The 12,529-nt window shown below is 47.8% G+C and overlaps 1 protein-coding gene across 2 annotated transcripts in view; it reads right to left on the bottom strand.

Annotated features, from left to right (window-relative positions):
- Positions 1-8,893: 8,893 nt before the first annotated feature.
- Positions 8,894-12,529, bottom strand: part of Sfxn1 (sideroflexin 1) — a 38,017-nt gene continuing 34,381 nt past the window's right edge. For both annotated transcript variants that reach the window (XM_005355191.3, XM_013349187.2), the window contains exons 9-11: positions 10,262-10,311; positions 9,675-9,722; positions 8,894-8,990 (exon numbers count right to left, since the gene is read on the bottom strand). In XM_005355191.3, the coding sequence (XP_005355248.1) occupies positions 8,894-8,990; positions 9,675-9,722; positions 10,262-10,311 (195 nt within the window). The remainder of the gene's footprint in view (positions 8,991-9,674; positions 9,723-10,261; positions 10,312-12,529) is intronic.

Below are 12,529 nucleotides of genomic sequence, written 5' to 3'. Positions count from 1 at the left end.
ACCCTCTGACAACCATTGATCCTATTGCCCCACTATGTATGGGACATGGTCATGCTAAACTTGGGTTTTGACTGGGTGTGCACTGAAACCCTGTATCCATGTGAGCAGACCCTTCAAGGTCTTCTGGATGTTTCAGGTAAGGTCTGTGGGAAACTAATTTTCTACTTTTGGCGTGTTATGTGCTGCGTGCACTTGTTACTATTGTGTGTGCATGTACATGTGTGCATGTGCACATGTGTGTTTGTGCTTACAGAGGCCAGAAGTGGACTCGGAGTATCTTTCCTTGGTTGCTCTACCTTTATCCTTTGAGACAGGGTCTTTCAGGGAATCTAAAGTCACTGGTTAGGCTAGGTTGGTCGGCCAATGAGATTCAAGGACCTACCTGCCTGCCTAGCTGCCTCCTCAGCACTGGGATTATAGGCGCAGCCTACCTCACCTGGCTTTTTATGTGGGTTCTGGGGTCAGGACTCAGGTCCTCATGTTTGTATGGTAGGGACATTGCAGACTGAGCCATCTCCTTAGCCTTGGAATATTTTCTTGCTTCATTATTGTTGCAGGAGCTCCTTCTGCTCCCCCAGCCAATAGCCGCTGAGATACCAGCCCATTTGGGGCGTGGTCTCTCTCCCTTTAAAAAAGCAGCCACTTCCCTCTGCTCTCTCTCTGGCTTCTGGCTCTGCTTCCGGCGACTAGGCTCCTTTCCTGATTGTGCAGAGGGCTGTTGTCTGGGACGGTGATCTGTAAGTTTTCCCCTTTAAATAAATAACCATTCTATTAATCATAATTCCAAACTGGCGTGGGATTGTTTGTGACTTACGCCTTCACATTATTATGATTATTATGATTATGATGATGATTATTGTTATTTTGGTCATTATCACTTCCTTATGACAATTCTTATGTTTAATGGTGATAATGCTCATGGGAACCTTTGGGGGAGTTACTGTGGAAAGTGCAGCACCATGGCCAGTTACATTGTCACTACAGATAGGGAAGAGTTGGGCAAATATGGGTCAAGAGGCTCAGTGACCAAGTGACACTAGATATGCTGTCTTAGTTAGGGTTTCTATTGCTGCATTGAAACACCATGACCAAAAAGCAAGTTGGGGAGGAAAGGGTTTATTTAGCTTACACTTCAGCATTGCTGTTCATCACCAAAGGAAGTCAGGACAGGAACACAAGCAGGGCAGGAACCTGTAGGCAGGAGCTGATGCAGAGGCCATGGAGGGGTGCTGCTTACTGGTTTGCTTCACAGGGCTTGCTCAGTCTGCTTTCTTAGAGAACTCAGGACCAGCAGCCCGGGGATGGCACCATCCACAATGAGCTGGGCCTCCCCCGTGGATCACTAATTGAGAAAATGCCTTACAGCTGGATCTCATGGAGGCATTTCCTCAACTGAGGCTCCTTTCTTCCTGATCCTAGCTTGGGTCAAGTTGACAGAAAGCCAGCCAGTGCACATGTCAATCCACTCCTCAGCCTCACATCTCTTTAGAAAGGACAGTACGTGCTCCAATGGATCACCTCTGTCTAACTCTATCCTGCTCCGGAAGAGGCTGGGTGTGGACCAATTTGACCATGGCTACAGTTGCACCCCCCCCACCAGAGTCCCAGGGAAAACGCACCTTCTCAGCTATTCCCAGATGGGTTGCTTCAACCATTTTAATGGAGGCGATCACCGCATAGGCTGCCTGGCAGGTTCCCCATCTGTGTATGAGAGTTTCCATCGACAAGGAGGGTGAGCTGGGGTCTGTGAAAGTTTGCTCTAGGAGACCAAGTTGAGTGAGCATAAGGCCTCCATAGCCCTGGGCAGGAGTAAGGAGGGGGGGCATCAGAGGAGAAAGGGACAAGGGGAGGGTTGCAGGATTTAGGACAGGGCAAGAGGCCAAGGTAATTTGGGGTTTACCTAGAAATAATAAATCAAAGACCTGGATCCATGAGGGCCCCAGGAGGAAAAGAAAGAATGATCCAGAAGGCCTGAGAGAAGATGAGTGGAGTACACAGAGATTGGCTGAAACAGGGTCATCATGAGGGCTTCCTAGGTGAGTTTGGTCACCTCTGCTAGGGCTCTCAAACATGGCTGCCATCCATACACGGTGGGGTTTAGCTGTTTGGGCAAGAAAACAAAAAAACCCAATGTGAGGGCCCAATGGATTGGGCTAGAAGTCCTGTGACCACTCCCGCCTTTTTGTCTGTAAAGAGGAGGTAGGGGAGGTGGAATTCAGGAGAGTCAGGGTAGGGACTGTCTCACAGGGCATCCCACAGTAAAGGCAGCTGGGTGAGTAAGGGAGTCTGTCTGGATGCTTGGTACAGGGACTTGGCAAAGTTAGGGATAAAGTGACAGAAATCATCGAGGAAAGGAGGGAACCATGGGACCTGAGTGAGAGGTCAGGACAGAAAAGGTGGCTCCTGTGTCCACTGGGAAGGTGATGGATTTACTTGCTACCTGTAGCATTACCCGGGGTTCAGCGAGTCTTATGGGAGTCTCTGAGTCTGCATGCCGTCAGTCTGCCAGCAGGCTGAGGAGCTCAGAGGCTGGAAGAGTCTCAGATGCCTGCACTGGTGGGGATGGACCTCCGTGGCATGGCACGGAGGATGAGCCCACGTGGTGGCTCTCTAACTTCCAGCGGCTAGGCTGCTGGCAGACAGGATGTGGCCTGAAGGGTGCCTGAGGGTTGGGGCAGCCTGGGGACCAGTCAGCCTTCCTGGCCACATTTGATGCAGGCCCCAGTGGGATGGAGCCTTGTGGATTTCCCTTGTTCCCTCTGTGGGAGTACCACTGGCCTCAGGACAGCCGTTAACACTTGAGCTTAGCGTGTGCCCTTGTGTTATAGCTGAGGCTGCTGGGAAGACTCAGGCACCTCCTCTCAGGCATTAAAAACCTTAAAAGCCATTTTCACCAACTCCTGTGTGGGGACCATCCTCAGCCTTTTTAAGTTTCTTTCTCATGTCTGTCAGTGATTGAGAAATGAAACAGTTGGCCAGGACCACAGCTCCAGCAGGGAAGGCTGGGTCAAGGCAGGTATATTGGATCATGGTCTCTTGTAATCATTTTAGGAAAACAGCCAAATTTTTGTCAGTTTGCTATGTAATCTTGTGGAGCTTGTCAAAATAAACAACTTTGTTTGAGGCCATCTCCATATCTGAAATCCCTCCCCTGGCAGCCATTTTGACCTGGTTGGTAATCCCAGTTGAGTTCTATAGCTGCCACTGCCATGTCCCCCACAGGGACCATATGGTCTACTGGATGGCTCTGGTCTGCATACCGTGTAGCCACTGCCTGAACCCATCTGAGCTTGGGAGTGAGGGTGGGGACCTGGATGACATACATAAACATCATGTCAGGTCAGGTCATAGGAAAGATGATGAACTCTTTGATACAGGCAGAAAGATTAGCAGAACCTTCAGTCTGTGAGAGGACCCGAAGGGAGAAAGGGACGTGGACTTGGACAATTCCATCGGCTCTGGCCACTTCACGAAGGGGGCAGAGGAGGGCAGGAGTCTGCCAAGACCATGAACGAGAAGCCACAAGGAAGGAGTCGAGAGGGGTAGGCTGGTGTGTGGACTGGGACCAGGGTGAAGGTTGTGGCACTGTGGGGGGGGGGGTGGAGCAGGGCCTGTGGTGATGAAGGAGGAGAAGCCACAGGGAAGGAGTCGAGAGGGGTAGGCTGGTGTGTGGACTGGGACCAGGGTGAAGGTTGTGGCACTGTAGGGGGGGGGGTGGAGCAGGGCCTGTGATGATGAAGGAGGAGAAGCCACAAGGAAGGAGTCGAGAGGGGTAGGCTGGTGTGTGGACTGGGACCAGGGTGAAGGTTGTGGCACTGTGGGGGGGGTGGAGCAGGGCCTGTGATGATGAAGGAGGAGAGGCAGTAGGAGGAGGAGAGGAAGAGATGGAGGTGGTCAAGAGGGAGGAGGATGGACCTTTGTCCTGAAGGGGGAGGGAGAAGGGCAGGTAAAGGGAAGAAGGCTGGCCACTGGGTGGAGCATGGGACTGTGTAGGAGGGGAAGGGACAGGCAGGGTTCGCGGAAAGGGTGGGGGTGCCAGTGACTCGGGTGGCTCCTTCAGGGTGGATAGGGCTCAGGGTCCAAGTCCCCAGATGAAAGAGCATCTGGAAACATCGCAACCCTAGCGAGCGAGAGACATGCCATATTGAGCACTGACTACAGAAGGAGGAACGGGAGAGCAGAACCCCAAAACCTGCACGTAAGGGAGCTCAGACAATTTGTCCATAAACTGGTGGAAACGCTGGTGGATGATGGAGGATGTTGAAGTCAAGAGTGCCCTCTGGTGGCCATTTAGACTACTTACCTAGCATGTAATGAGGCCAGGCATATGGATACATTTTACAGCAGACACCCCAGAGGTTACTGAGGGTTGGGTTTAGACCTGGCACTGCCCATTTCCAAGCCTGTGCGGGAGACCAAAAACTAGGGCAGGCATCCCACTCAATAACCTGGGGTTAAGCAGTGGAATAGCCTTTGGTAGTCTCCAAACCCAAAGGCTCCTTGCAACAGTGACTGTCTCTGCTCTGCAATGGAACGCTCTTGCCCTGGCATGGTGTGGCCTGGCAGGGGATCCTGGGGTTCTAGATACCCGGAAGAGACACCCGGTACCTCTTTAGACAGTGGCTTGGAAATGGACTTCCCTGAGTAGAAAGTCGATCATGTCTGGTGGAGAGAAAGATAGAGGGAGTCCCCCACATGACCGTTTTCTGCCCCTCCCCCCCCATCGCGACTATAAGTAAGCCAGATCAAGCCGAACTGAAAAAAGTGTAACTACAGCTATATTGAGCAAAGCAATGCCTGAGTGGGTTCTCCAGCCCCAGAGATGGAGGCCAGAGAAGCTGCATGCCCAAGTCAGGGCAGGAACGTTTTATAGACTGTAGCTGAGGGATGATGATATATCTGCTACAAGTTGGGTTTGTGTCCAAGTACGGCCAGAGGCTGAGCACCCTGCACTCCAGGATTTGGAGGACAGAGGCAGATGGAGCTCTGTGAGTTCAAGGCCACCGTGGGCTACACAAGATCAATGCTGAGACAAATCCAGGTGGTGGTGGCTCACACCTTTAATCCCAGTATTAGCAAGTCACACACATTTAATCCCAGCACTAGAGGGAATGGAAAATGGGAGGAGAGAGCTAATTAGTCCGCAGTCGGCCAGCCTTGCTAGAGGTACGGCTTCTCTAGAGACTTGGCTGCTTTGCTTTTCTAGTTGAACTTCAATATCTGTCTCTGGGGTTGTGTGTGTGTGTGTGCGCGCGCGTGCGTGCGTGTGTGTGCACGCGCTATAGTTATGTCCGCTCTGGACTCTCTCTCAATATCTGTCTCTGGGTGTGTGCGTGTGTGTGTGCGCACTATAGTTATGTCTGCTCTGGACTCTCCCTCAATATCTGTCTCTGGGTGTGCGTGCGTGCGTGTGTGTGTGCACGCTATAGTTATGTCCGCTCTGGACTCTCCCTCAATATCTGTCTCTGGGTGTGTGTATGTGTGTGTGCGTATGTGTGTGTGTGTGCGCGCTATAGTTATGTCCGCTCTGGACGCTCCCTCAATATCTGTCTCTGGGTGTTTGTGTGCGTGTGTGTGCGTGCGTGTGTGCGCGCTATAGTTATGTCCGCTCTGGACTCCCCCTCATATCTACAATAGACTTTCTCCCCCTCATACCTAGCAGCAGTCATGTCCTTTCCCTTTTTATTTTTTATTTTTTTTTTCATTCAGAAACCATTTAAGCATTGTTTACTTTGTGCCAGGAACCATGATAACTTATGCACAGGGGCTTAGCTTTAATATTTACAGCTACTGTACGAGGTAGTACCAGTTACTTTCTCCAAACAATCAACACATACACACACAGACATGCACACACACAAGTACACACACCTCAAAGGTCCATCTGTTCAAGATCAGGTTCCCAGGAGGCACTGTCGGGAAGTGGTGGAAGCTAGAAAATATGGCGTCATATTTAGGTCACTAGGGATAAGCTACTGAAAGGGACTGCGGGGCCTTCTATCTTTTTCTCTGCACTTCCCAGTCACTTCAGCAGCCTCGCCCCGACATCACCAGCCCCCACTTCCACCAGTGGCCTAAGAACAGCAAGGCCATCTAACCACAGACTAGAACTAAGTAACCCCTTTCTTTTTACTAGATGATTAGCCTCAGGTAGTTCTTACAGTGATTGGAAGACAATACACACTAAGAACACCACTAGTCAAAAAACATCCATTTTATAAATGGGAACAACGAAGGCTGGGCCCAGCTTTTCTGACTCTTAGACCCCATGCTCCTGACTATAATCAATGAGGTGAGAACAGAGGTACAGAAGGAAAACCGATGCAGGTTAAAACACTCAGCCTGGGACTGTCGGGATGGCTCAGTAGGCAATGGTGCTTGCAGCCAGTGCTGACGACCAGTTTGACTGTGAAGGGCACCATGACTACAGCAATTCTTACAAAAGAAAGCGTTTCCCACCATTATCATCATGGTGGGAAAGCTGGAGAAGTAGCTCAGAGTTCTACACCTGGATTCCCAGGCAGAAGCAGGAAGAGAGACAATGAGAACAAACTGCCCTGGGCATCCCCGGTGGCACCGGGCACTGAGGTCTGAAGCAGAGACTCACAATCAGACTAGTGGCCTCTGTCAACAGTGGTCTCTTTGCACTCTGGGTTTTCCTGTTTTTATTCATTATCCTCAATAGTCTAAATGATTGCATGGAAAATTCCAGAAATAAACAGCCCATGAGTTTTAAATAACTCATGTATAAATTAGTTCATCATTTACCTTTCTTGCTTGTTATCACTGTTAAACTTGCTGTGCTTAACTCATCAATGAAATTTAACAACTGTTCTTCAAAGGGACCTGTTTCAGGGCTCCTTTGGGGGTCTAAGAGCATGTCTGTAATGAAGACAGGGTACTGTCTCACAGGGGTCCCTGTGAGGTCCAAGAGGGTGGAAGCCCAGCAACCTAAAGCAGAAACACACTATTTGTTAAGGGACAGGCAGTCACACAGAGCATTGCATTCAGAGTTTTTGATAAAGCACAGATGAAAGGCAGCACAGATTGTAACACTCCAACTACATGCAAATAAAAGAGAGAGTTTATTTTCATTCTGCATTTATTTGACATTTCATCCAGTTAAACTGAAATGACACATTGGCTGTGACATTGGCAGGACACCTCACTAATACTGATAGCTGCTAGTCAGCCACACACAACGCTGTCTCACATTGAAGAAATGTTAACTAGTCACCTTACAACCTTATTGCACTTGGTGTGGCTGTGTCTTCAGAAAAAACAGGCTTTTAAAAGACCAGCAAAGGTTGCCAATTTTCGCTCATTTGTTCTTTTTTTAATAAATCACGATTAAACCACGCAGTGAGTATTCCTATACAAAAGCATTAAGAGGCCGAAACTTCAAAAACAAACTGAAAAGAGCCCAGCTCCACATGGACTATGCATTCCTCGGTACACCTGGGCCGACACTTCGGTGAGTGTGTCTGTCTCCCCACTAGCTACTGAGTTTGCACGTTCTCAGAGCTGAGTGTGCACTGGCGTGAGGGCTCAGGGATGAGCTGGGTGGGGCGGACCTCAAGGCCTTTAGCTTCCCGCGGAAATGTCCTGTAAGCACCTTGTGAGCCCTGCCTTGAGCTCCAAGCTCTCCCCACCATTTACACAGATGCACTGAGGGCAACAAGGCTCATCCAAGGCCAGAATGTCACAGGAAGCCATTGTATTTCAAGTAGCTTGGCATTTAACTCTACAGAAGATTCCAGCAGCACGGGGACGGCTGAGAGCTTCAGATCCATACATCCTTTCAGAGAAAACAGAAACACAGACACAAGGCACACCAGTTTTTCTTTATGAGGAAATTCAGTCTGGACACATTAACGGGAAGAAGGATCTACAGAAACTGGGTAGCTCCTTTTTTTTCCGCTTACAAACCTCTGAATTGGAATGACTGACACGGAACATCTATGGATTCCAACACGACCTCAGCTACACTGAACAGATAGCATGTAAAATCCCTAGAGAGATGTGGACGTGCCCCGTCATTTCGGGGTCTTCAAACAGAGTGGAATGCAACACGACATTCACTGTTGCTGACTTGTTCATGTATTGTCTCTGTATCTTCCCGAAAACACACACAAGGGGAGAGGCAGAGAGGGACTGGGAACTATGGTTTCACGGTCCTAAAAAAACCCAATATACTCCTAAACCTAGCATTTGGGCATTTCGGTTAATTATTTGATGGAAATTCATGATTCTTAAATACCTTTGAGGTCATATTAGTAATTTCATAAGAACATTAGACAAATTGGAAAGTTAACCAAGAGAATCCAGTACCATGAACACATGCTCAGCTGCAGGGGCGGCTTCATACCCTGCTCTGTGGCTGACTTCAGGAAGGTGTATGGAGTGTTGACCCTCTGAACCTCAAGTCTCCTCACCATCTGCTTTGAACCGGTCCATTGCCAAACCGGAGACAAAGTTTCCTTAGTATTTACGCTTGTGTAGTTAGTCTTAGACCTTTGGTGGATTTCCCAGTTCACGGCAGAAGCGGAAATGAAATTGGTATTTGCACAGGTAACCTTTCCAATGACTGACAACCATGCTTACTGAGCACCTAGCTGTGCCTACCAGTGCTTTAGAAAGCTCCAGGTGAGGGCTTTGAACAAATGATGTCATTAAAGTCTACCAGAAGGGTATGTTTGTAAATTACAACATGATTCAAATGTCAGGCTCCTGACCCGCACTGGGGGGCTGTGTCAAGGGGCAGCTTGATTCTAATGCAGATCTTTTAGAGGCTTTTGTAACTGGGAGTGCCCGTCACACGGGATTTCCTCACTGCTGTGGCTTCGGGAGGTCCACAGATGATGGCAGGAGCCTCCAGGGCTTGATCGTGGCTTCACAGGCCCTTGTTAAAGTACACGCGCTGTAATTCAGGATGACTCCTCTGGATGCTGGCTTGCAACTCATCCTCCAAGCTTGTCACAGACATGGAACTGGGACAAGGCAGAGGGAACAAGGTTATCACATGGGCAAAGAAGGGACCCTGAACTAGAAAGGGCAGGGAAAGGACACAGGCTCAGAGACCCAGGTCTGGTGTGCATGAACACACCAGGAAGGCTGCACATGGCCACAAAAGGAGCATTCTGTTCCTGCCATGAAAACAATCGTCACAACAAAGAATTGCAAGAAGCCAACTGCTAAGCCTGTCCACCTCTGTTATTTCAAGCTGAAACCGTCTCCTTGCTGGTAAGCACACGGCAATGACATGCACAGACCCACGTGTCACAGCGCTGGGACTGCAAGCAGCTACCCAAGCTAAGGGCAGAGCTGAGGTCACAGAACCCCACTCATGGACGAACACAGATGTGCTTGTCTGTGGATCCAGTGACATTAATGAGTCATGCTAAAGGTCATAGAAGCAAAATGAGCACGAGCAACCGGACTCTTACAAAGGCTAAAACGTTCTCAAATGAAACAGTAGGGGGCAGGAGAGAACTGGGTAGAGCGAGTATTGAGGCCCCACAGACAGGAGCTTGTCTGCCCAAGTCTCTTCCTTTTAGAGGGTTTCCTGGCCCGTTAGAGACCTGATTGAAATCAACTATCTTCACTTGTCTCTCCAGCTCATTTTTAAGATCAAAATTTACAATAAGCAAGCAAGCAAACAAACTACCACCTACCTCTTCTGAGGAAACAGAGCACAGCAAAGGGGGGTAGCAAACACCAAACTTCAAAATAAACAGAAAGACAGGTCAGTTGGCTGAAGTGGTCACCCTCGGCTTCTCTCTCTCTCTCTCTCTCTCTCTCTCTCTCTCTCTCTCTCTCTCTCTCTCTCTCTCTCTCTCTCTCTCTCTCTCTCTCTCTCATATATATATATGTCATAGATATATGACAACCTCTTTGCTTTAGAGCACAGAACTGCCTTATGAATATTTAATGTTTAATCACCAAAATGGTAAACAAAAGCACCAGGAACAAAGGGGTAACTGGAGTTTACGTGGGAACACCCAAATAGCCCTAACTGTGGAGGTTCCTGTATGGACAGTTTTCATCTTTTTAATAATTGGGGCCACAAACTGCAGGCATTCTGGGTTGGTGCCATTTTCAAAACTTTTCTGTCACCCAAACTCCCACAGGCACCAAAATGACTTATGTAAGTGTGATTCTGAGTTGACTTCCAAGAGAACATATGATAACACCTACTGAATAAATACATACACAACAATAACAACAGCAGCTATGCCTTTAAAGGCTCATTTCCACTTACCAAAAGCCAACCAACGTGACTTGAATTGGTGCACTCATCCATGGAAACCTCTGTATTGAAAAACACACAGGTGTCAGAACTTGTGTGGTTCTTCAAGAGTCTCTCCTGCTGACTGAAGAGCATCCCCGTGGCATAAAACCCAGCGCAATGGGATTAGTGAGACCTTGGGCAACACTACCACACTGATTAGTCCTGACTTCACGGCCCTGAGCTATGAATGACCAAGCAGCAGCCATCCCGAGTATTATTCACCTGTGTATATGAGGTAGGGGACTAGCTAGCATTTAATTATGGCTTATCTGCTGCTAGGGAGGAAGAAGGGCCCCACATGCAAGCTGGAAGACACATGAACTTGCACTAGATTCCTGCCCCATCAGCACTGACCAACTGTGTGGAAAAAGCAGGCAGAGTCCAGGGTTTGTTAGGATGGAAAATAAGCAGTCCCTCTAAAGGTGAGGAGGAAGACATGCCAGGAACCCAGGACGGTGACCAAGTGGGAGAAGCCTAGCAGAGTGGGAGGAGTCTTAGTAGACACCACCCTCCACTTGCTTGTACACACTCTTTGATGAATTCAGCTGCTGTCAGTTAAAACTGTTTCCAGAATAAGATATCTTTGCTAGTCGTGAGCAAGTAGGTCGGCCTTGTAGGAAGCAAACTTAGTTTTTAAAAAAGGAAAACACACAACATAAAACACAGGGTTATCTCAGTAAGACCACAGAAACTTCTTGCAATGAGCTGTGAGTTGGTTGGGATGCAATCAGCCACCTCAGCCCCGAGTCACACAAGGTGTTGCAAGATAACGTGCGGAGAAGGCATACCCTGGTGCCCAAGGAGACTCCTTTGCTGAAAGGGATGGAAGGAAAGAGGGAATGAAGCAAGAGAAAAGTCATCAAAATGAAACCAACCCACGTAGGCTATGCAGGGGGCGGGAGGTTAACCTCCAAGAGGAAACTACTATCATGTGGCACCTAACGACAGGATAAGTTCTGAAAAATGCATCCTCGGGCCAGGCTGTCTGGGCACTCACTAGCATACATTCTAAATTCAGCTCCCTGGGCTATATGATTTCAATACATACACTTCTCCACCTCTACACAAATGACTGGCTGTTTAAGGAGGGATTTACACAGGGAGATTGCTGGTGGCCATGTTAGAGGAGCTGCAGCCAGCAATGGAGCTTATGGGGCACAGCCCAGTGGACAGCAAAGCTACTCTGGGTACATCCTGGACAGGCAAAGCCCCAGGAGGATTGTTTGCAGAATGGCCCTGGCTTCTGCTGCGCTTCCTCCTGCGGGTTGCTGCCCTGTTCCTGCTCTATTTGGCACGGTGTGGTTACTATATGAAAAGATGCCACTGTATCCAGTATAGTGTGATTGTTTCTGGGGAAGATTCTACTCCTCACTGGACAGTTCACTTACAGATCATAATGAAGATTATTTTTATCAGAGTAATGATCAGTTAGATCTATGATTTAACTGGACTTTCTGAGTTAGCCTAATAGATACAGATGGTTAGGACAGTTAGTGAAGATGATTTGGGGCATGGTTTAGGTCATTCTGACAATTGCTCCAATAAGAGATAGAAAAAAAGGGCAAAAATGGCTAAAAGTCATCTTCCTCTTTGTTATATGTGAGATTTGCAGAATATGGAGAATAAAAACAAAGAGGTTTCATGCATTATAGATCCATGAATTCTGTCTGTGGAAACCAGGCTAATGAGTAAAGGAAACAGTTATGTTCCTACACCCAAGGTAAAGCAGGGTTCCTTGGTCATGTTATTTGCAGAATTAACCACAGGCCCCGGTATGCACCTCGAAAAAACAAAATTGCGCAAGGAAATTAAATGACCCTATTGTGTGTAAAGAAAATAGATGGTTAGCTGAGCATTTGTTTAAAGTTTTGTTTTATAGGATAGGAATCTGTTACATTGAAACTCCAAATTGCCTGCCAGTACAAAGGGAACTGGCTGAAATACACTTAGCTTGCTTAAGACTTTGTTAATCAATTATAAAAGAGTCATTGCTTTGGGGTGAAGATGCTGTGGTGGGAAAATTAATACAAAGAAAAATGTTTACCTATTTGTGGGCTTCTAAGAATAACATTTTACTTGTGATCATATGTGATTTATTCTTGTATAAAGATTTTAATTTGTTTTTTAGAAAATATGTAACTTGTGGCTGTGAGGCCATATTTTCTTAGAAATTTTTTGTCTTAGGAGGTATAAAAGGGATAAGAGAAAAAGAAGCAAAGATATAAAAGAAAACACCAC

Source organism: Microtus ochrogaster, chromosome 16 (assembly GCF_000317375.1).
Source record: "Microtus ochrogaster isolate Prairie Vole_2 chromosome 16, MicOch1.0, whole genome shotgun sequence".
NCBI lineage: Eukaryota > Metazoa > Chordata > Mammalia > Rodentia > Cricetidae > Microtus > Microtus ochrogaster.
This window is presented reverse-complemented; position numbering and strand designations above follow the sequence as displayed.